The sequence below is a fragment of the Rana temporaria genome, chromosome 3 (assembly GCF_905171775.1).
Source record: "Rana temporaria chromosome 3, aRanTem1.1, whole genome shotgun sequence".
In the NCBI taxonomy this organism is placed as follows: Eukaryota; Metazoa; Chordata; class Amphibia; order Anura; family Ranidae; genus Rana; species Rana temporaria.
Window position 1 is genome coordinate 245,331,987 of NC_053491.1, and position 25,533 is coordinate 245,357,519.

The 25,533-nt window shown below is 45.6% G+C and overlaps 1 protein-coding gene and 1 pseudogene across 1 annotated transcript in view; one reads left to right on the forward strand and one right to left on the reverse strand.

Annotated features, from left to right (window-relative positions):
* Window positions 1-25,533, forward strand: part of CREBRF (CREB3 regulatory factor) — a 75,415-nt gene that overhangs the window by 15,902 nt on the left and 33,980 nt on the right. The window contains exons 2-3 of the mRNA XM_040344548.1: window positions 7,548-7,718; window positions 14,394-14,519. Of these exons, the coding sequence (XP_040200482.1) occupies window positions 7,611-7,718; window positions 14,394-14,519 (234 nt within the window). The 5' untranslated portion in view covers window positions 7,548-7,610. The remainder of the gene's footprint in view (window positions 1-7,547; window positions 7,719-14,393; window positions 14,520-25,533) is intronic.
* LOC120933914 lies at window positions 9,409-9,563 on the reverse strand (annotated as a pseudogene).

The following is a 25,533-nucleotide window of genomic DNA, read 5'->3' on the forward strand; positions in this document are numbered from 1 at the left end:
CTATATATTCTTCTACATATTTTTGATAAGTATATATTGATTGGTTTGCACAAAAGTTATAGCGTCTACAAAATAGGATAGGTTTATGTCATTTTTATTATTTTGTGTGTGTGTGTGTGTGTGTGTGTGTGTGTGTGTGTGTGTATGTGTTTCCTGGCACATCACACCATCTTACTAACTGACATATCTGTATGGCTGTCGCAACCATTCCCTAAAACAAAATCTTTCTAAAACTGAGCTCCTAATATTTCTGATATGTCCAAATCCTTTGTAACATCTTGAAAATACGCACCTTTTTACCAAAAACACCACAAGCTCCCAATTTACTCCCTTGTTATCTATCGACTATTATAACTCCCTCCTACTGGCATCTTTCTAAATAGGCTATTAAAACCCTGATAGGTTTTAATTCCTCTTTATTCCTCTGCAACGGTAACGCATAATGTGTCACTTGCCTGAAAACGAAGCCTGCGATGTCATCGCTGTCCCTGCTGGTTGGAAGCGTCCATCTTCAACCCTCTTCCTTCTGGGGACCGTGACTGGTTGGAGTCACATGACGTCACTCTCGCATGCACGCAGAAGCCGCCAGTTACGGCACGATCCCTTTAGAAATGGCACGTGCAGGGTTAGAAGATATTTCCAGCACCTACAGGTAAGCCTTAATATAAGCTTACCTGTAGGTAAAAGTGGTTGTACAGAGTTTACAACCACTTTAACCCTTTCAGTCTTTCATGAATGCCACTGCCAGACTCCTCCAACTTCCCAAGCTCTCAGTGTCCTGTCTCCCATGGCTTCCACTGACCCATCAAATACAATTTCTTTAAATAATAACATACAAAACCATCCTCAATGTTGCATTACTAACCTTGTTCCAAAATTTCAACCAAACTGGCCGCTTCGTTCCTTCCAAAATGTCCTGTGCATTTGGATACAATTTAACAATGAATGGCCATCTACCATAAGGGACATAGTCAATACATTGCCAAGCCATACCATAATGTGCTATGTCCTTGATGGTGAACCTTGGCACCCCAGATGTTTTGGAACTACATTTCCCATGATGATCAACTACATTGCAGAGTGCATGAGTATCATGGTAAATGTAGTTCCAAAACATCTGGGGTGCCAAGGTTCGCCATCACTGTGCTATGTGATGTCATTGTGACATCCAAATCTATCTCTCTACCCCTCGGCGCACTCCAGTCTCCTCACCTATAACTAATTTACTAACAGACATATCAGCCTGGATGTCTCACCACGTCCTCAAACTCAATCTATCCAAAACTGAGCTCATGAACTTTCCTCCCCCATGTGCCTCCTGCCCCTGATCTCTCTGTCAAAACCAATAGCACTACTATCAGCCCGTCCCTGCATGGCAAGGTTCTAGGTGTAACCCTGGATTCTGAACTTTCTCTTCGGCCCCACATCCAAACACTTTCCAGATCTTGCTGTCTCAACCACCAACATCTCCAAAACACGCCCCTTCCTAACCAATGACACCACAAAACGCCTAGTTCACTCTTTGGTCATCTCCCGCCTCGACTACTGCAACTCCCTCCTCACGGGATTACCTTTACATAGGCTATCCCCCCCCCCCCCCCATTAGTCCACCATGAATGCTGCTGCAAGGCTCCTCCACCTTGCCAACCAACCGTTCAGTGTCTGCTACCCCTCTGTCAATCACTCTACTGGCTTCCACTCACCCAACGAATTTAATTCAAAATTCTAATAAATTAAAAAGCCATCCACAACTCGGCCCCCACCTACCTCACTAACAGAGTCTCAAAACAACACAACAACCTACTCGTTCCTTGCAAGACCTCTTGCCCTCTAGTTCCCTTGTCACCTCTTCCCATGCTCACCTCCAGGACTTTTCCCAAGCCTCTCCCATCCGCTGGAACTCCCTATGCCAATCTATTCGACCAGCTCCTACTTTGCTTGCTTTTAGACAATTCCTGAAAAACCTCTTCAGAGAAGCCTATCCAGCCCCCACCTAACAACTGTACTTTTTACGTTCTCCATCAGATCATGCCCCACAGTTAACTTTTGTATCACTTTACCCTCCCTCCTAGATTGTAAGCTTTAACGAACAGGGTCCATTGATTCCTCCAGTATTGAATTGTATTGTAACGGTATTGTCTGCCCTCATGTCGTAAAGCGTTGTGCAAACTGTTGGCGCTATATAAATACTGTATAATAATAATGTGAATAAGCCCTTAGACCCCTTTCACACTGGGGCGTTTTTCAGGCGCTTTAGCGGTAAAATAAGGGCATGTAAATCGCCTGAAAGAAGCTGCATCTGCAATCCCAATGTGAAAGCCTGAGTGCTTTCACACTGAGGCGCTGCGCTGGCAGGGCGTAAAAAAAAAGGGCGTAAAAAAAAAAAAGCCCCCTTCCCATTAAGGGAGCTTTTTTAACGCCAAAGACGCCTGAAAAACGCCCTCTGAAAGCACTCAGGCTTTCACATTGGGATTGCAGATGAGGCTTCTTTCAGGTGCTTTACAGGCTTTTTTTATTTTTTTTAAACGCCCCAGTGTGAAAGGGGTTTAAAAGTTAGGCATTCCTTACATCATTCAATTTAGAGGAGTTGTAAAGAATTTTTTTTTCACCTTAACCACTTACCCCCCGGAACATATTGCTGCCTAAAGACCAGAGTACTTTTTGCGATTCGGGACTGCGTCGCTTTAACAGACAATTGCGCGGTCGTGCGACGTGGCTCCCAAACACAATTGGCGTCCTTTTTTTCCCACAAATAGAGCTTTCTTTTGGTGGTATTTGATCACCTCTGCGTTTTTTATTTTTTGCGCTATAAACAAAAATAGAGCGACAATTTTGAAAAAAATGAATATTTTTTACTTTTTGCTGTAATAAATATCCCCCAAAAATATATAAAAAAACTTTTTTTTTCCTCAGTTTAGGCAGATACGTATTCTTCTACATATTTTTCGTAAAAAAAATCGCAATAAGCGTTTATTGATTGGTTTGCGCAAAAGTTATAGCGTTTACAAAATAGGGGGTATTTTTATGGCATTTTTATTAATATTTTTTTTACTAGTAATGGCGGCGATCAGCGATTTTTTTTTCGGTATTGCGACATTATGGCGGACACTTCGGACATTTTTGACACATTTTTGGGACCATTGGCATTTTTATAGCGATCAGTGCTATAAAAATGCATTAGATTACTATAAAAATGCCCCTGGCAGTGAAGGGGTTAACACTAGGGGCGGGGAAGGGGTTAAGTATGCCTGGGTGTGTTCTTACTGTGGGGGGGGGGGTGGCCTCACTAGGGGAAACACTGATTTTCTGTTCATACATTGTATGAACAGAAAATCAGCATTTCCCCTGCTGACAGGAACGAGAGCTGTGTGTTTACACACACAGCTCCCGTTCCCCGCTCTGTACCGAGCGATCGCGTGTGCCCGGCGGCGATCGCGCCCGCCGGGCACACGCACGGGAGTCGGGGGCGAGCGGGGAGCGCGCGCCTCCGGCGGCGCGCACGCGCCCCCTAGTGGCGGCTATACGATAGGACGTATAGCTACGGGCTCTCGCCCAGGAGAGCCGACCTGCCGCCGTATAATGACGGTGCGCGGTCGGCTACTAGTTAATGCAATCTATGCATTAAGGTGAACAAACATCTGATGACGCCGAGCCCCCGTTTTACTTACCTGACCCCTTGAAAGTCCCGCGCTCGGTCCCAAGTTCCTCTTCGCTGCTCAGCCTGTCCGCTGATTGGCTAGAGCGGATGGATTTAGAGCAGCGCAGCCATCGGCTGGCGCTGCTGTCAATCACATCCAGTGACGCGGCGCACCGAGGGGCGGGGCCGAGTCATACAGTGAGCAGCTATGGCCGCTCGCTGTATCACGGGAGCGCGCCCGCAAGGACTCCTCACCATGCGAGCTCTCTCGCATGAATGTGGTGAGTTCTTGCGGGGAGGACCAGAGACAGCCGCCGAGGGACCCCAGAAGATGTGGATCGGGGCCACTCTGTGAAAAACTAACTGCACAGTGGAGGTAAGTATAACATATTTGTTATTTTAAAGAATATTTTTTTTTACCTATAGTAACCCTTTAACTGGTTAGCACTTTTATATACGTTCCTTGCAGTAAGGGAGGGTAGGAGCCTAATATGCCACCATACTGATATGTGAGTACTAACAATGCTCAGAAATCAGATAATAATAATAGTAGTAGTTTGATTATAACACTGTGAATATAGAGGGAGCAGGCTGTAAGACTCCCTCAGGCTTTACTACAGGAAGTAGCATTGTGCAAACATAGTACACAACCACTTCCTCAGTTTACCTAGCTGTTATCTAATGCCAAGTTGTATGAAAGTTCTTTCTTTTCCTTTTTATGTCTGTGATATTATTGTGTGTACATGTCCATTTGTCTAGTAATAGAACTTGTATTAGGGATTCTACAATGTAGGATGACCCAGAGAAGCAAAGGCAGTGCCAGCTTTTACCATATCAGCATGATGGAGAAAGTGGGCACAGTTCATTCATAAAAGTGCCCAGCTCTAGGCTTGCATTTAGCGACAGTCTCATTTCAAGTAGATACTGCATTATACTGCATACTGCATTATGTCTTTTTTGTAATTTAACTGCCTGTCCCCTTCACATTTCCCCATGCAAAGTCAAATGGCTATAAGAATTTGAGTTTGCACATTTTTCTTTCCACAACTTTTGTGTCTAGTTGTAACAAGTTAGTAATGTATGAAATTGCCTATTGAAGATTTGTGAATGTAGGCTCTGTGAGGAGCATTTCACAATTTGTGGTAAACCAGGAGAGCTATGCCATCTTCATCTGTTTGCGGTTTGTTTACATGTATGTTTTAGAGGAAACATTAATACTGACATTTTATTTGTGTGCTGTCAGAGCTGGCAATAGAAAATATAGGTCATTTTTACAGTGATAAAGTCTAGCATGACTACAGAGACCCAGAAGCACCAATTAGATCTTTAAAGTGCAACTCCAGACTGAAAAGCAGGATATTGTTTAAAAATGTGTAGTGGCTGAAATGTTGAGGCAGGTATAGCACCTTGCTTAAAGCGATACTCCACTCCCCCCCACTTTACCTATGTTTTCCCGCCACTTATCTGTGGTACTCTTCAAAGCACATCTTTGCTGCCTCTTCCCCAGCTGCTCTGTGTGCTGATAATGTGATGTGATGTGATGTGAGTATCCCAGGAGGCTGCAGGAGCAGGTACATGTCAGGGGTAACGAACATTTCCTGGAGTTTTCCCTGCGTCCTCATGAGTGGCAAAGGCCCATAATTCTCCTGACGGAGAGGGCTACCATAAAATAATGTCAAAAACAAAAAAAACAGTGTCCAAATGTTCTGAAATCATCAAAGAAGGAGGGAAAGGGAAATCCAAATCCTCATCCACCCGAGTAAAAAGATCCCAATTGTTGTGAACTTGGACAATACATTGTGACATATGTTGATAGGTGATATTCCAATGGTGCCCTCCACCAAAAAGCATACAAATCTGCTTACCAGAACAAATGGGTCCCTTAGTTACAGGGGACCACAAATCGCCTGTAATAGATAGAAAACTGCTGGGCTCAATGGAAAGTGGACAACCTGGCATGGATCGTCTCCTTATCAGTGGCTCCAAGGATGGTAATCACATGTATGGAAAGAGACAAGGATGCCTTGATAGTGTAAAAACTTTTTAAAAAATGTATTGAAAACAAATTCATATGGGTTAAAAACTCACAATTTGCAGTAAATAAACAGCCTTAAACCTGCAGCACCGGCCGGTCGCATGCAGGTAAACCCGTTTTGGTAGAAGTCATCAAGCAGTCCCGGGGGTTATGCCAGCGGCACACTGGCATCACCCCCGGGACTGCTCGATGACTTAATTCATGAAAAATGATTGCGCAAATACTGTGCGAGATAAAAAGTTGCAATGACCGCCATTGGGGTGTCTGCTAAAAAAAACATATATAGTGTTTGGGGGTTCTGAGTAATTTTCTAGCAAAAAAAATGATTTTTTGCATGTAGGGGAGGAGTGCCAGAATAGACCCGGTAAGGAAGTGGTTAAAAATGGCATTACTACGGTTTAGTGGAATAAAATGATGGGACTTTTTTTCTGTAGAAGAATTTTTACTCACAAATATTATTTCTCTTCTCTAAAAAACAAGAAATGCAGACAAATATTACTAGGCAAAGAAGTGTGTTGGTGTAGAAAGTGCTCCCTGCTGAGTAATAATGTCCAGCTTCCACCATGGCTGATCATACGGATGGAACTTGCTTCCCCAAAGTGCTCAGTTAATTGGTTTTCTTCAGCAGTGAAAAAAACGGCTGCCTTGAAACTGATTTTGTTTTATTATACTAATTCTGGGGCCCGAGACGTGTCTGCTTTCATCTCGTGTTCTCTTGCATATATTTCTTAAAATGCATAGGAAATTACTAAATAACGGTGAGTGACCTTTCCGCACTGAGCAAATATAAACATCGGGTCCTTGCCAGGTTTGGTGAACTGACAGAGTATGTTTCCACGTCTAAAGGTGTGACACTTACCGACTTAGACGTCAGAGGTGGACTGTGTGTGTGGGTATGATCTAGCTGGCAGTAACCTTCTTCATTTACCAAAACAATACTTGGCTTGCAGGGTATGGAAAGAGGAAGAGGCCATACCCATCACTGCCCTTTGCGTGGGCAAGAGATGACTTTTGAACAAGGGCAGAGATGTTTACAGAATTTTAAGATTTCAATGCAGTCTTGTACGGCATTGGACATAAAGTTACGATTCTTGGGGAAATGAAAAATTAGCACTAGTCCCCTAGGATTATTGTTACACTAGGATTTCTAGTAGTGATTGGATAAGGTATCTGGAATATGCCTATCCATGCCAGAAGATTTTCACTGTTTTTCCTAGGTTTTGAACCAGGCAAATCTAAGTTTTGAAGAGTCGATGATCCAGGCATACATTATTTTTTTTATTAAAGACTTTATCACAGAGCAAAAGTGTTTTGGTGGTCAGAAAATATCCCCTTCACTAGGGCTTATCATGCGAACATAAATACTGGACTATATTATTCACACCATGTCTGAGCTGCATTCTGCATTCTGAGATTTCAATATACCAGCTGAAAGGTGATGTCAGGCTTCTAGCAGGAGCATTGCACTGTAAACTGATAGATATTTAAAATGGTTGTAAACCATAGACATGAAATATGAACAAAGCATAACCCTCTATAGTGCGTACCTCTCTCAACTAAGAGAACTTGGTTTCATTTCTGTCTGCTGCTTTGTTCCTCTGCTATCAGCATGAATCACTTCTGACAAGTTTTCCTGACACCAAGAGAAAAATGGTGACAGGGATGAGATTTCCAGCTTATTGACAGCCTCCGCTCTGTTCCTGTGTGCTGTGTGAAGGGAGGGATTGTCTAATTTTGCATATTGGGAGTCCTAACTTCAAAGTATAAACACATTCATATTTGTTAGAAACTCTAGAAAGATGTTTATTTTTGTTATATGCACTGTAGCAATTGTAGTCTTATCATGGTATTTGTTATATCTTTTCTGTGAAATAGGCTCTGAATGGTGTGCCTGTGATTCCCTGATCTTCTACTCGGAAAACCGTTACTCTTCTTTGTATGTATAATTTTCTTGCTGCTGACCAGAAGGAAAAGTCAGAAAGAAGGCCCCTGGGTAATACACCATTGGGAGTGATTTTGGAAGAGCTGGGCTTTGAGATGCCTCAGGTGAGTTTCACTTCCACTTTAAAGTGCAGTTAAGTTTTAAACGTATGCAGAGAAGACTAGTTCTTTGTGGTTTCACCAGTGGCTTTGTCACTGCACTGGCCAATGGGAAATAAGCTAAGGGAGACACGTAAGCACCACTCTCTCACAGCACAGTGCATCTGGGAACATGCAACTGTCTTCTGTGATAGTGTCATCACCGGGGGGTCCAAAAGTCTTCAGCCTGCAGAACTTCCTCCTGATGCACGGCACATTGTTTGATACCAGTCCTGTGCTGATTTCATTGCGTAAGCAAGAACACAGCTGTACAAATGACAGCGCTGCAGGGATTTGATAGCAGGTTAACTAGTGTTGTCACATTGTGGGAGGGAGTGCTGTGGACTGGTAGGGTCACAGGTATTTATATAATAAAGGAAATGCTTTCACTAACCTAACATGGTAATTCTCTTATTTTAGAAATAATGATACTATAGGGTTAGTTTTTTAGCTGGAATTCTACGTTAAATTAGGCAGTTTTTTGCATTTACCGTTTATTTTCCTTTAGGGCTTGTTCACACAATGTACGTTGAGCTGCATGTCTCTGCTTACCACTGCACATGTATTTTTAATTTTTTTATGAAAAGCCTATGGCGTGTGAACACACCCAAAAACTCCACCCGGTGCAGAAAAAATGTGCACACACATAAAGAGTGTTCACAAAAGCGTGCAGACGGGTGCAACGTCAAGTGGTCCTCCTGTGAAGAGGGACCCAAACCCTGATCCCGCGGGGTGTTAGGCTCCAGACGGGGACTGAGGTACTGTGGTCCGAGCAACCGAAGCCGACACGGACCCAACTTCCTCAGAGGGACTGCCGAAACAGAATCCTCCCAGTACTAGGTGGGGCTCCCCCGAAGGGAGACCCCATGAGAGCAGGCGAACTAAGCCAGAAGGCCATGTCCACCCACTACCAAGACGTTCAGGGCTGGCCAGAGGACCCGCACCCTACTAATCGCACAGTGACACAAAACGTGCACAACAAAAAAAAAGACAAAAAAAGTGACAAACACAGGCTTAAATTAAATAAAGTGGGGGAAGGGATAGTGAAGAGGAGAGTGAAAGAAGTGGTCATTGTGTTCAACAATGACCAGGCCCTCCGGCCAGGAATAAAAAATTCCTCCGGTCCTAGCCAAAAGGCCCGGCCCAGGAGGCAGGTGCTAAAAAAAGCGTGTATCTGGTGCAGTGACCGTGGTATCTTAAATCAATGTGTCCCTCACACACAGTGATCTTCAGATACCCCTGGACTGCCACTCCAGGGGCACATGCACCATAGGCTTTTTCGTTCCATATCCGACCCCCCCGACCGGCCAGTGCAGCCCTCCACCCCTGCCAGCCAACCCGGCGGATTTGCATGGTCCTACCCGTCATATCCCAGGGCATTACCAGCTCCTCCTACCGGATCGCTGACAGAGATAGCACTTACACCAGCCAGCCAGAAGGCCAGACTAGAACTCGGCAAAAAGACCAAGACCAAGCGCAGCACCCATCCTCACCAGGAGCACCCTTCCAGATGGCTCAGACTCAACCATGGGCTGGCCCCCAGTATCTGTCGGGCAGCACAGCGTAGTCCCTGCTGAAACCATCCTTCCAGGTGCAGTGACGTCATTGGATTGCATCCACCCTCCCCATGTAGGAAGTGCTTCAGCGCTCCGCTGACAACTGATAAGGACGGATACCACACCCAGTCCTAGCCAAATAGCTGAGAAGCGGCAGGGAAGACACCGCGGTCAGCACGACCTAGAGTGTGCAATAGCCGTGCCTCGCCCTGGGAGAACCACCTTCATGATCATGGTGTCTCCCCTGCACATGTATTGCGAGAACGGGGCACATAGAAAACAGTTGTTTTCTATGTGCCGTATTCACACCACACAAGTACGATAGTGTGTAGAAGAATGCAGCTCAGACATGGTGTGAACAAGCCCTTTGTGTATTTTCCCAGTGTGGAAGTCCTGGACTGGTGCATAGTAATTGACTTTTTACACTGTAGTATATTTCTGAATTTTTTTTCCAGCGCCAAGCCTTGCAGAAAAAGAGGATGTATTGGTAATCTTGGTTAACAGTCAGGCATTAATAGTTTTACCTGTAATTCTGTGAAGAAAGCTGGAGACTGTCTTGGGGAGTCAGACTGGGATACCCTGGTCTACTGTAACTGAAGTGATGGAGCATTGGAAACTCTGCTTTGATGTCACTACCTTGAAACGGTATTGTTTAATGGCTACTCATCCTACTTGTGGTTGAATTGTTTACACCATGACCATAACATTGAGGAAGTCATTTACTACTGCACAATGGATGTGTTGTCTCCGTGAAGGGAAGTCGCTCTTTGAAATTTCTAAAGAACATTTCTTTGAAGCTGTCATTTTTTTACTTTAGAGACTGTGAACACTTGCTTTTTTTTTTTTTTATTAATTAAGTTCTTGTGTAAAAAGTGATCTGAACAAAATTGGTACTTTGGGTGCACCAAATTACTACCCATGTATTACTTTACATAATAGTCACAATGACATTATAACTAAGCTGCATTTAAGCTGGCCATACACACTTTGAATTTTGCACGGTGAACAAGTGAATTCCATCAATGTTTTTTTGTTTGTTTTTTTTCCCCTTAATTTCATTTGAGGTCTCAATCGCATGTTTGTATGATGATTTGGGTCATGTCACATCACTCTTCTTCCTTCTTCTTCTCATTTTGCACTTCACAGCAGTGTCTGCTGCGCTCCTGCACATTACTCTCCCACAGTGATGTCCTCTGCTCCCCCTTTACAGCACCCGCCCCCTTCCCCACAGCAGTATCCTGTGCCCCCTTCACATTACAGACCCCTGCTGCTCTGCCCCCTTTTCACACCACTGGCCCCCTTCACATTACAGACCCCTGCAGCTCTGCCCCCTTTTCACACCACTGGCCCCCTTCACATTACAGACCCCTGCAGCTCTGCCCCCTTTTCACACCACTGGCCCCCTTCACATTACAGACCCCTGCAGCTCTGCCCCCTTTTCACACCACTGGCCCCCTTCACATTACAGACCCCTGCAGCTCTGCCTCTTAACTTTCCTACCTTACTCAGGTACATAGAGTGGAGCGTGGGAGACATGATTGTTCTCTACAGAGAGGTATAGCAGCCTTGGATGGTGAGCGAGAGCTGCCAGAGTTAACTTTTCATTACCAAGCTGATGATTGGTTGCTAGGACTGCCCTTCATCCAAGCAACCAATCACCTGCTGGTTAAGTTGAAAGTTAATTTCGGCTGCTCCTGCTCCCACCCTCCATCGCTGCTGTGCCTTCTGCTCTCTGCACAGAACGGTCATGCCTCCTGCTCGTCACTCTGCTTTGATAATGACAGTGGTGGCTGTGGCTGAAGAAAAGAACCAACTTTTAAATGGTAGTACCGGTCTGCCTTTAGTAATGCCTGCTTTAGAAGATAATTTTAGTATCTTCAAAATTCTTTTTTTATTAGTAAACAATTTTAATGTATGTACCAGGGAACAATTTACTGAACTATATGTGTAGATATATGGATATCTTGACTCACATTGCACTAACCAATGTGCTAAAAGTTTGTTTTCTGACCAATGAGGCTGGAAATTGTTTAATTTTCCATCCATCTCTGCTGACCCTGGAGACAAGACCATTGGGCACTATCATGCTGATAAACTTGAACTGCATGAAACCGCTTCATAGACAGTAATGTGGAGATCATCTGACATACACTGAATAGTAAATGTGTATTTCCAATAAACATTGAATTGTTCATTTCCAGGCCAGTAGACCCTTTCTCAGCTGCCTGTTCACTGTGCACAGTATTAGGTTGAGGGTTTTTCTGTTGCTTATGAGGTAGGTATGGTTTGAGGACCCTACTGTGATCTCACTTGAAGGGGTGTCATGTCCATTACTCCCCTCTTTAACCTGGTCATAAACAGCCTTATTTGAGTCCATTTAGTTGAATTTTTGTTCTTTGCTAAATAAAAAAGTTGGTGACTTATTTAGAATACAGTGCCTTAAAAAAAATATTCATACCCCTTGTAATGTTCCACATTTTTCAACTAAAAACGTAAATGTATTTTATCAGGATTTTATGTGATAGACCAACACAGAGTGACACATAATTGTGAAGTTGAAGGAAAAATTATAAATGGTTTTCCAACAGCTAGACTCCAGAGAGTTAAATGTTTGCCCATTCCTTTTTGCAAAACGGCTCAAGCTCTGTCGGATTGGATGGAGAGCATCTGTTGACAGCAATTTTCAAGTCTTGCCACAGATTCTCAACTGGATTTAGGTCTGGACTTTGACTGGGCCGTTCTAACACATGAATGTGCTTTGACCTAAAACCTTCCATTGTAGCTGTATGTTTAGAGTTGTTGTCCTGCTGGAAGGTGAACCTCAGTCTCAAGTCTTTTGCAGACACTAACAGGTTTTCTTTTAAGATTGCCCTGTATTTGGCTCCATCCATCTTCCCATCAACTCTGACCAGCTTCCCTGTCCCTGCTGAAGAAAAGCATCCCCACCACATGATGTTGCCACCACCATATTTCACAGGGGGGATGGTGTGTTTAGGGTGATGTGCAGTGTTAATTTTCCACCACACATAGGGCCAGATTCAGAAAGAATTGCGTATCTTTAGGCGGGCGTAGCGCATCTCATATGCGCTACGCCGCCGTAACTTAGTCAGGCGAGTACCGTATTCAGAAAGAACTTGCGCCCGAAGTTACGGCGGCGTAGCGTATATGGGCTGGCGTAAGCCCGCCTAATTCAAATGATCCAGGCAGTGGGCGTGTTCTATTACAATGAGCCGTGACCCCATGTAAATGAGTTGCCAATCGAACGGCGCATGCTCAGTCACGTCGCAAATACTCCCCAAGATACGTCGGTTCAATGCTTTGTCGACGTGAACGTAACTTACGCCCAGCCCCATTCACGTACGACTTGCGCGAACGACGTAAAATACGACGCTGTTCCGACGCTTCCGACGTCCATACCTTAACATGACTTACCCCTGCTTTATGAGGGGTAAAGTTACGCCGGACCGACGCCTTACGTAAACGGCGTAGCTAAATCCGACGGCGCAAGTACGTTTCTGAATCGGCGTATCTACCTAATTTGCATATTCAACGCAGAAATATACGGAAGCGCCCCTAGCGGCCAGCGTAAATATGCACCCAAGATACGACGGCGTAAGAGACTTATGTCGGTGGTATCTTGGAGGGATTTAAACGTAAATGCCTTACTGATTAGGCGTAAAGATGCGACGGCGCAGATTTGGACTTGCGACGGCGTATCTGGAGATACGCCGTCGTAAGTCCTTTCTGAATCCGGGCCATAGTGTTTTGCCTTTAGGCAAAAAGTTAAATTGTGGTCTCATCTGACCAGAGCACCTTCTTCCACATGTTTGCTGTGTCCTCCACATGGCTTCTCGCAAACGTAACTTCTAATGGCTTTCTTCTTGCCACTCTTCCATGAAGACCAAGTTTGTGGCGTGCATGACTAATAGTTGTCCTGTGGACAGATTCTCCCACCTGAGCTGTGGATCTCTGTAGCTCCTCCAGATTTATCATGGGCCCCTTGGCTGCTTCTCTGATTAATGCTCTCCTTGCCCGGCCTTTCAGTTTAGGTGGACGGCCATGTATTGGTAGGTTTGAACAGTGCTCTGAGAGGTTCAAAGCTTGAGATATTATTTTTTTTTTTTATAACCATACCCTGTTTTAAACTTCTCCATAACTTTTATCCCTGACCTGTCTGGTGTGTTTCTTGAGGGGGTGGGGGGTTATTTACTAAAGGCAAATCTACTTTGAGTGCACTTGGAAGTGAAGTCACTTTAGAGGGGAAGAGGGGAAGATCTGAAATGAGGGGAACCTCTGCTGATTTTATGATCCAATCATGTACAAGCAAAAATACTGTTTTTTTATTTTCCTTGCATGTCCCCCTCAGAGCTACAGCGACTGCACTTCCAAGTACACTTGTAGTGTAAAGTGGATTTGCCTTTATGATGCTGTTTGTTCGCCAAAGGTCTCTAACAAACCACCGAGGGATTCACAGAACAGCTGTATTTATACTGAGATTAAATTACACACAGGTGGACTCTTTACTAATTAGGTGACTTCTGAAGGCAGTTGATTCCACTAGATTTTAGTTGGGGGTATCAGAGTAAAGGGGGTTGAAAACCAATGCATGCCACGCTTTTTTAGATAAATGCTTTTCAAAATGTTTTACAAAAAAAATTATAATTTTCCTTCCACTTCACAATTATGTGCCACTATGTGTTGGTCTATCACATATAAAATCTCAATAAATTACATTTACGTTTTTGGTTGTAACATGATAAAATGTTGCAACTTCAAGGGGTATGAATACCTTTTACATCGTACATAAAACTATAGCAGGCTGTGCTGAAACTGGTTGAAAAAATACTCCTTGACAAGGGCTTTCCTGCACAAACTTGGAGAACAATGTAAAAAGGGTGGTGCCAACAAATATAGGTCAGCTTATGTTTTAACATTTGCATAGCAAGGTCCACAGACTGAGTGTTCAACAATGTTGGTTTTATAGCAAAAAACTGGGTGTTTATTTCATATAACCTTTATACATTATGATACATGACACCACTAGTTTATGTTGTCTAATTGATTTTTTTTCTGACTTTTCACACAGCCAAATGTCAGCGGAATGGAGCCTCCATTTGGAGAAGCTTTTCGCAGCCCAGCCTTTGCTGAGCAAACATTAATGAGCACAGATCTCCTAGCAAGTAGCTCAGATCCAGACTTCATGTATGAAATGGTAAGTCATCACAGTAGTGAACTTGAGACCTCTTTAAATCTTTGCAGACTTTCCACGGATGATTTTGTATATTTTAACAGGATTAAATAATTTTATAGAGCCTCGTGTATTTGCCAGTAGGGATGAGCCAAACGCCCCCCGGTTTGGTTCGTAGCAGAACATGCGAACAGGCAAAAAGTTTGTACGAACACCGTTAAAGTCTATGGGACACGAATGTGAAAATGCTAACTTTGAAGGCTTATATGCAAGTTATTGCCATAAAAAATGTTTGCTGGCCCGGTTCCTGCCCCAGGGGACATGTATCAATGCAAAAAAAAGTTTTAAAAACTTGGAAGCAGTGTTTTTAATAATGCTTAAAGTGAAACAATAAAAATGAAATATTCCTTTAAATATCATGCCTGGGGGAGTCTATATAATGCCTGTTAAGTGGCGCAGTTTTCCCGTGTTTAGAACCATACCACAGCAAAATGAAATTTCTAAAGGAGAAAAAGTAATTTAAAACTGCTTACGTCTGTAATTTTATTGTCGGGTCTTGGCAATATAGATGAAAATCATTGGGTCAGCCCCAGTCCATTACCAGGCTCTTTGGGTCTGGTATGGATATTAAGGGGAACCCCACACCCAATTTTTTTTTTTAAATGGTTTGGGGGTCCCCCAGGCACTTAATACTCTGAACAGCAGTATATATACTATACGGTCTGCCCTATATACTCTGCAGAAAATTGGGCCTTGGGTGTTGGTGGTACCAGAACACTGTAAGCCCTCACAGTTGCTCTTGGTGAGCGCAGGAACAGGCCCTGCTGTGAAATATTAGATCAAAAATTTTAATTACATGCCCCTGTTGAACAGGGGCAGAAAAATTGGGCCTTTGGTGGTGGTGCCCTAAACTAAAAATATTGTTGGAAGCTAGCATCATCAAGATTGAGGAGGAATAGGATAGTCACTCAGCATAGGCAGTAGAGGTGCGCATCTTCACTGGTCTCACGATTCGATTACGATTATCTGGTCAACGATTCAATTCGGTTCGATTCCGCGATGCACCACGATTACCAACAAGCTCTCACTTCCACTTGAGCCGCCTAGGTGGCCCTTCCTCCCTGCAATCTTCTGAGACACATTACAGGTCCCAGAAGATTGCCCGGCTATGCAGGACAGCACAGTGAGACATGCGCACCTGGCTGTGAAGCTGCAAGCTGTCACAGCCGGATGCCCACAGTAGTATTGCCAGCACCGTGGACAGAATGGAGGGTTCGGGTGGCCACGTCGCTGGATTGTGGGACAGGTGAGTGTCTTTTTATTAAAAGTCAGAAGATACACTTTTTTTTGGAGCTGCTGACTTTTAATAAAACAAAAAAATTACTGAACTCTGCTTTTAAATAAAAATAACCTCACTCCCTTAAAGTGGAGTTCCACCCAAAAGTGTAACTTCCGCTTTAAGCACTCCTTGCCCCCTGACATGCCACATTTGGCATGTAATTTTTTTTGGGGGGGGGGGGCAGCGATCTTCTGGGACACAACACAGGTCCCAGAAGATTGGCTGGCCAATGGCAGATCACAGTGCGCGCCTAGCCATGAAGCCGTAAGCTATCATGGCCGGGTGCCCACAGTAGATATGACGGCGTAGAGGAGAGGAGCAGGGAAAGGTACGGGGCTCTGTGCGGCCGCATCAATGGACTGTGGGACAGGTAAGTGTCGGTTTAATAAAAGTCAGCAGCTACACTTTTTGTAGCTGCTGACTTTTACTAAACTAAAAAAACGGTGGAACTCCGCTTTAACCACTTGAGATCCGCGCTATAGACGAAATACGTCCGCAGCGCGGCTCTCAAGTGCCAAGTGGCCGTTTAAAAACGGCCTTTATGTGCATTACCCGCGCGCGCCACTGGGTGGCGCGCGGCGGGTAAAAACTGTCCCGACGCATCGCCGAAGACCCGATGCGTGTACCTGGCGGCCGCGATGTCCGCCGGGTACACGCGATCGTCGGTGACACGGCAGGTGACAGCAGGGACGTGGAGCTCTGTGTGTAAACACAGAGCTCCACGTGCTGTCAGAGGAGAGGAGACCGATCTGTGTCTCTTGTACATAGAGACACAGCATCGGTCCCCTCCCCCAGTCACCCCCCTCCCCCCACACAGTTATAACACACCCAGGCTACACATTTAACCCCTTCCTCACCCCCTAGTGTTAACCCCTTCACTGCCAGTCACATTTATACAGTAATTCGTGCATTTTTATAGCACCGATCGCCGTATAAATGTGAATGGCGCCAAATTTGTGTCAAAAGTGTCCGATACGTCCGCCGCAATATCCCAGTCCCAATAAAAATCGCAGATCGCCGCCATTACTAGTAAAAAAAAAAAATAATAAAAAAAATCATAATTCTGTTCCCCATTTTGTAGGCGCTATAACTTTTGCGCAAACCAGTCGCTTATTGCGTTTTTTTTTACAAAAATACGTCGAAAAATACGTATCGGCCTTAACTGAGAAAAAAAATAGTTTTTTAAAAAAAAATTGGGATATTTATTATAGCAACAAGTAAAAAAAATATATATTTTTTTTAAATTGTTGCTCTTTTTTTGTTTATAGCGCAAAAAATAAAAACCGCAGAGGTGATCAAATACCACCAAAAGAAAGCTCTATTTGTGGGGAAAAAAGGACGCCAATTTTGTTTGGGAGCCACGTCGCACGACCGCGCAATTGTCAGTTAAAGCGACGCAGTGCCGGACGCTGAGATTTCGCCTGGGAACGAAGGGGGTTTATGTGCCCAGTAAGCAAGTGGTTAAGAAGTGCACTACAGGGTACAGGAATATACGCATGTGGGAGGTCAGGAGGGATTAGAATCCACAGCAAGTTCCCTGTACTGTCTCTGTGTTTGAAATTTCCCTGGGCTCGCAAGTTTGCACATTCCAGCACACTAGGAGTTAACACAATGGAATGTGCAAACTTGGGAGCCCAGGGAACTGTCAACACAGAGCACGTGTAGGAGGAGAAATCGTACTGCTGTAAGAATACCGTTTTGTAATACATGCCGTTGTAATCCATTAAGTGGCCACCGCTGTATGTGCTTTTTAAAATATATGCAGCTTCTCATACCTGCATTTCTGTCTGTGTATACGCTGTATATTTCGCACATGTGACTCTGTCCTGTCCGGCCCACCTCTTACCTCTCGTCTCTGGTTCTGCTCTTTCCTGACGTGAGTGGGAGTTCTCAGCCCCGCCCACCGACTGTAGCTATCAGATGAGAAGAGAGGCGGGCGGGGCTGACGTCAGGAGAGACATGGGAGGTGGGCCGGAGCGAACAGTCACATGAGTGGAATATACAGAGTATACAGATAATACAGAAATATAGGTATAAAACACTGTATATTTTAAAAAGCACATGCAGCGGTGGCCACTAAATGGTTATAACGGCATGTATTACAAAACGGGTATTTTAATCTCTGAGCGCTCTCCCAGGAGGGGCGGGGTAAGTCATTGATTATTGGGGTCACATGCATCGATGCCGCATCGGGGACCCCCGAATCGCAATGCATCGTTGCAACGATTATATTCAGCACCCCTAATAGGCAGCCTTCAAGGGATCCCACATCCATAGAAAATTCAATCAGTTACATCAGCATCAGGTGCTTGATAGCTGCTGATTCAAGACTGATTTATTTATTTTTATGAATGTGAGCCTATCGACGGATTCTGTGGACAGGCGCACTCTATAATCCGTTACAAACCCTCCAGCAGCACTGAATGTGCGTTCAGAAAGAACGTTGTATGCAGGACAGGCCAGTAGCTCAATTGCATATTGAGCAAAGTCTCAAGACCCAGTAACCCAGTTGATGCTCTGTAGGATAGGTCTCCAAGTTTGCTGTTGCCCCTAGATATTCCTGCACCATGTAATGCAGACACTGGCGATGGTTGCTTAAACCGCTCAGACCTTGGCGCTGAGGACTGAAAAATTGTCTAAAGGCATTGGTCAGCCGGCCACCTTCTCCACTGCTCTTCCTCTGACTGAACGAAGCCTCGGCAACACGTTGTCCAGCACCTGGAAATTATAGCCTCCCAGGGTCTGGAAATGCATTGCACAAACCTTTCTTCAAGGCCTCCTGAAGATGTTTCATCTTCTGCGAAGGCAGGATTAGTTCTGCAACCTTACCCTTGTAACGTGGATCAAGAAGGGTTACCAGCCAGTAATGATCCCTCTCCTTGATACCACAAATCCTAGGGTCCTTTTGCAGGCTTTGCAGAATCGGGGAGGCCATGCTGCATAAGTTTGCAGAGGCATTCGATTCTGAGTCCTCTGGGTCACTAAGGATCACACTTAACCCGTAACAACCTCTTCCCAGCCACGTACAACTCCTTGGGTTTCTGGGGACTGAAAACCATCCCTTGAAGACTGCTGCTGAGTGTTATTCTCGTCATCCATGCTGACACAATCCTCCTTCTCCTTCCTGTGTGTTTGGCGGGCCCGCAGGAATACTATCTGGATAAAGGGGGCCTTGAGAGGTAAGGAAGTCCTCCTTTTCCTCCCGTTGTTCTGCCTCTAGTGCCCTGTCCATTATTCCACGAAGCGTGTGCTCCGACAGGAAGACAAGAGGGACAGTATCACTAATGCATGCATTGTCGCTGCTCACCATCCTCGTGGCCTTCTCAAATGGTGATAGGACCGTGCATGCATCCTTGATCAGTAGCCACTGGCGTGGCAAAAAGATGCCAAGCTCCCCTTAGCCTGTCCTGGTCCCATACTCGCACAGGTACTCATTGATGGCCCTCTGCTGCGTGTGCAGCATCGCCAACGTTGAGTTCCACCTGATGGGCATGTCACAAATGAGACAGTTGGTGGGCAGGTTGCATTCCCTTTGAATGTCAGCCAGACGGGCACTGGCATTGTATGACCGGCAGAAATGACTACAGACTTTTCTGGCCTGCCTCAGGAGATCCTGTAAGTCTGGGTACCTGATCAAAACCGCTGCACCACCAAATTCAGGACGTGTGCCGAACATGGGTCAAGTGTCCCTGTCGGAGGGTGGAGAGAAGATTGGTGCCATTGTCGCATAGAACAATTCCTGGCTAAAGCTGGCATGGCGTCAACCACCTCTGAGCCTAACACTGCAGAGCTGACAGAATCTCTGCCCCAGTGTGGCTCCTGTCCCCTAAGCAGACCAACTCAAGCATCGCATGGCATCTTTTTGCCTGAGTGCTTGCGTAGCCCCTTGAACTCTTACGGAGTACCGCTGGTTCAGAGGACAAATCTGCAGAAGAGACCATAGAGGAAGAGGAGGGGGTGGAGGAGAGGGCTGTGGCAGAATCGCCACTAGCATTTTGTAGGCGTGGTGGTGAAACAAGCTCCAACAATACTGAACCCTGTACTGCATCGTTCCCAGCTGCCATCAGAGTTACCCAGTGTGCCGTGAAGGATAGGTAACGTCCCTGCCCATGCCTGCTGGAACATGAGTCAGCGGTAATATGCGCCTTACTGCTGGCCGCCCTGTCCAACGAGGCCAAAACATTGCCTTCCACATGCCGTTAGAAAGCCGGAATGGCCTTCCGTGAAAAGAAATGGCGTTTTGGAACCTGCCACTGAGGTACAGCACATTCCACAAATTCACGAAAAGGGGCAGAGTCTAACAGCTGAAAAGGCAGCAGTTGCAGTGCTAGCAATTTGGTCAGCTAGCATTCAGACGCTGAGCATGTGGATGTCTGGGACCAGATTTCTTTTTACGGTTTAGCAACTGGGGTAGGGAAATTTGCCTGCTAAAGTCAGATGGTGGTGTACTGCTAGCAGATTGGCTGCAAGTACTTTAGACACCTATTGCTATACCTTCATTCCTCTCGGTGCAGGTTTTTGAGAGGATTGGAGGTATAGTGGGGATGGAAATCCCAGATGAGGAGCAAGGAGAAGTCCGCCTTTTTCTTTGAAGTGGGTCTTTCAAGTGCTGTTACCAACAGACTACATTGGAGGTCGTCATAAGTCTGGTCAAGCATGTGGTGCCCAAGCGGCTGCTGTTCTGGCCACGCTTGATCTGCTTCAGACATAGGTTGCAAACAGCAATGGTACGATCTGCTGCACACGTGTCTCAAAAGGCCCACACCAAGAAACTTTTTAAAGTCAGCAGGGGAGTCAGCAGCACCCTGCACATTTGCGGAGCTCTGTGGTGTGATGCAATAGGGTGGCTGCCCCCTAGAGGACATCATGCCTCCGTTGGAGATGTACCTCCTCCTCCTCCTCCTCCTCCTCTATCAGGCACCCAAGTAGAGTTGGTGACCTCCTCATCCCCTCCCTCCTCGTCATTGGAGCAAACTTGGCAGTATGCTGGGGGAACATGACTGCCAGTTTCTTGTCCTCCTTGGGCACCCACTCTCTCTCGGCTCATGTTACTCCCCTCCTCAACCTGGGAACCAACATCGGAGCCTTCAAATCGTTGCGCATCCTTCAGCAGTATATACCCGACACAGTGGTTGAATAGTTTGGGGGACTCCTCCGTGCATGCATACTCTGAGCCTGGATGACAGAGGATGAGGAGAATGAGGACAGCTGTGTTATCCACTACACCAACTCATCTGCATGTTCTGGCTCAATAACATGGCCAGCAACAGAAAAAAAGGACAAGCGTGCCCCACAGCCACCTGCAGAGTCCACAACCAGCACTGTTGACACAGAGCCTGCTTGCCCTCATTTAGTGGCCTGTGAGCATCTGCCTCTCCTTGGTGGCCTTCCGGACATGATGTATATTTTGTTTTGCAACAACACCACACTAAACAGTATTAGATACTGTGTACACCACCAAAAGTGTAGTAGCAACTGCACTATGGCTGCACTGTATTGTGTACACCACCATAAAAGTAGTAGCCACTGCACTGTGTTGTGTACTGTATACACCACCAGAAGTATTGTAGCAACTGCACTACGGCTGCACTGTATTGTGTACACCACCAGAAGTGTAGTAGTGTTATGTTCCTTAAACGCGGGGTAAAAGGGAAAGGTTTATTACTCACTCAAACATGATGACTCTCTTACATGGAGGAGTCTTCATACAACAAGCTTCTGTCCTTACCAGATGTGTAATCCCTTCTATGTATTATACTGCTGCTTCTAGTCCCACACACACTGTGACTGACTTCCTGGTACAGCCCCTCACCCAGCATGCATCAGGAGAAAGGGGTCAAGAGTCACAGTGATCCCACACAAACATCACACCTCTTTTTCCCGTATATAATAAAAAAATAAAAATAAAAAAAATAACAAGACAAGCAGGATCAGTTCAGCAAGTAGTATCTCCAATTCAGTTCCGTGGCTCCTGCAGCACATCATGAGCCCTGTTTGATGTCTTTGACGGGCAGACTTACAAAGTGGCACAGCACTGGGAGGGGTAGAGTCTGTCAAAGGTTCTGGAGATGTCAGTGGGTATCTAACAGACAAATCAGTCTCTGCAACTCTGGGAATATGGTCACCAACCGCTTCAGGTGTTGGTTATAAACTTGTGGGATCATGCCAAACACCATGCCATATGTCAACAGTAGAGCCCTGAGTAGACTCTGGTGGTTGGTTAGAAAGAGAGGTCGGGTTTGTTTCTACTGGCAGGCAAATGCGCTTTCTCAATTTCGAAAGGTGTTGTCCAACATAAACGCCATTCTCTAGGCGAACAAGGTACATTCTTCGTCCAAGAGGTCCATCAACAATGCCAGGAAGCTGATGAGGCAAAGCTCTGTGGTTCCGAAAATCCATACAAGATCACCGGCACGGAATCCCAGGACTGCCTGTCGGAGGAGGTGTTGGTGACTGTTCCTGTGGACGAACTAAATCAAGTTTGGTGCGGAGATGCCTGCCAAACATAAGAAAAGCTGGGGACAGCCCAGTAGTAGCGTGTTTTGTGTTTCGGTCCATTGTCAAGATCTCCAGAAGCTTCTCCTCTGACATTCTGACCTGGTCCAGAGTGGACAGTAAGTGCTTCTTAACCACTTCAATACCAGGCACTTAGCCCCCTTCCTGCCCAAGCCAATTTTCAGCTTTCTGCACGGTCGCTGTTTAAATTGCGCGATCATGCTACACTGTACCCAAACAGAATTGTTATCATTTTGTTCCCACAAATAGAGATTTCTTTTGGTGGTATTTGATCACCTCTGCGGTTTTTATTTTTTGCTAAACATATATACATAAGTTTTCCTTTTGTTTCTGCTATAAAATTTTGTAAATAAGTACGTTTTCTCCTTCACTGATAAGGCGGCACTGACGGGCACGGATGAAGCGGTGCCAATGAGGTGGCACTGTTGGGCACTGTCTATGGGCACTGATGGGTGGCACTGATGGGCGACACTGGGCACTGAAAGGCTGCAATGATGGGTACTTATGGGCGGCACTGATGGGCATTGATGCATGGCACTGAGCACTGATATGCATCCCTGGTGGCACTGGCAGGCATTGTGGGTGGGCACTGATTGGCAGCTGCCTGGGCACAGATTGGCATTTACCTGTTGGTCTACGGAAGCATACCTGGTGGTCCAGTGTGGATGGCCATCCCTGGTGGTCCTGGCGCCATGCTGGTGGTCCTGGGTGGGCATCCGAGGGGGTGCTGCGCTGATAACAATCAGCACAGACCTCCCCTGTCGGGAGAGCAGCTGATCGGCTCTCCTCTACTCACGTCTGTCCGCGGCTCTGATCAACGGCTCTTCCTGTTTACAGCCGTGATTGGACACCACCAATCTCCGCCATGCGTTGGCGTGCGCGGCGGCTGTTACCCTGCTGGATGTCATATGATGTCCAGTCAGGATAACTAAACCCCGCCCGGCCGTCATTTTGCTATAGACCGGGCGAGAAGTGGTTAACCGTTCTGCCAGCCCATTCGAGGCTGGATGATAAGGAGCTGTTTTGTAGTGTTGGATGCCCAAGCCACTGAGGAAGGATTGAAACTCGTGATGTAAATTGAGTCCCATTGTCCGAGACTATGGCTGATGGCAAGCCATATTGAGCAAAGAGCTTCCTTTAAGAATGGTAGCAGCTGAGGTAATAGAAGACATTTGAAAAACCTCCGGCCATTTTCAATGTGCATCTACCACAATCAAATACATTTTACCCTGGATTGGGCCAGCAAAATCAAGATGGAGTCTTGACAACGGGTCTGTCGACCATGGCCAAGGTTGAAGGGTTCCCTTCTTTTGGGGTTGCTGAGCTTGACAGCACCCAGGACATTGAGCCACATAATCAATTGCAGTATCCATTTGTGGCCACCAAACATAGCTCTGGGCTCGCTGCTTCATGTGCACCTTGCCAGGATGGCACTCATGCAGTATGCTTGGCATGGTTGGTTGCAAATAATGAAGTATAATCACTCTATTACCCCACTGTAGGCAACCAGAATTAGTCACAAGCTCACATTTTCTGGCAAAGTACGGACGAAATTCACCTGGGACTTTCTCTGGCCATTCAGCCTGAACATACGAGAATATCTGAGACAGGAATGGATCTGTGGCTGTATGTCTGGCAATTAGGGAGGTGGACATGCAGGATTGTGGCCTGTGTATTTCCACTATGCGTATGTCTCTTGGTGGGTGGTCTCTAGTTGGCAATCTGGAAAATGCATCTGCATTTCTGTGGGCATCATGGGAGCAGTATCTGATAGAATAAGTATAAGCTCCCAAGAATAAAGCGTACCTTTTGTAAGCGAGATGCGGTTGTTGTAGAAATTCCTTTCTGAGGGTTCAGTATTGACAACAGAGGTTTGTGGTCAGTGATAAGTGTGAACTCCCGACCATAGATGTGAAATTTTGTTTGTGGCCCATAAAATGGTCAAAGCTTCCTTTGTTTTTATCTGGTAGTAGTTTTGCTCTGCTGAATTTAAAGACCTAGAGGCAAAAGAAATGGGACACTCCGTGCCATCTGGCATGACATGGGAAAGCACGGCACCCAGTCCATAAGGCGAGATATCACAAGCCAAGGTGACATGTTTCTTTTTAAATCATACTGGACCAGAACTCGAGAAGACAGAATGAGTTCTTTAGAAAGACTTAAAGCTTTGTTACGTTTGGCTGTCCATATCCATTTAGCTCTTGCATCCAGTAAGCGATGTAACGGGTAGAGCTGGTGTGCTAGGTTCAGCAAGAAACGGTGGTAGTAATTTAGGAGGCCAAGGTAGGACCTGAGCTGTGTGACATTTTGGGGAGTAGGGGCATGGGTAAGGGCTTTAACCTTTTCTTCAGTAGTGTGTAACCCATATCGATCCACAGTGTGGGCACAAAATTCCAGTCAAGACTTTAGAAAGTCGCATTTTGAAAGATTGACAAGTAAACCATACCTTTTTGGAGTCTCTCTAGCACTGCTTCAACATTCTTTCTGTGTTCTTCATCAGTGGGACCGGTGAGGAGCATGTCATCTAGTAGACATTGGGTGAAAGGTATGCCTGCCAGGACCTCATCTATGATTCGCAGCCAGGTGGCTGGAGCTATGCCAAAAACCATGCAGTTATATTGGAATAATCCTTTATGGGTTTTAATGGTCAACAGATGGCGTAAATCTGGGTGTAGTTGCAGGTAAGCTTGATTCAAGTCTATTTTTTAAACTTTTGCCCCTCTGCCAGTGAGCCAAATAGATCTCCAATTCGAGACAATGGGTATTGATCCACAAGAAGTTGGTTGTTCAGGGCAACCCTGAAATCTCCACAAATTCAAATGTCTCCATTCTTTTTCTTTGACAGGCATAATTGGCAATGCCCATTCACTTCTATCAACTTTAGTTGTGATCTTTTCAGCCAATAGGTGGTCCAGCTCTGCTTCCACTTTCTTCCGCAAGGCAAAAGGTATTGACCTTGCCTTACAAAAACGAGGTGTAGCACCAGGCTTCAAATGGAGGTGGGCCATTTTTCCTTTTACTGTGCCCAAAGAGACTACAAAAACCTCCTTAAAGCGTGACTTCAGGGATTCCACTCAATGGTCTACCTCAGAAAGCAATGCACATTGGGAAATGTACAAAAAGGCATGCCCAGGGCTTTGATCCAGTCCCTACTGTACAGCGGAGGATCTCCTTTACTGACAA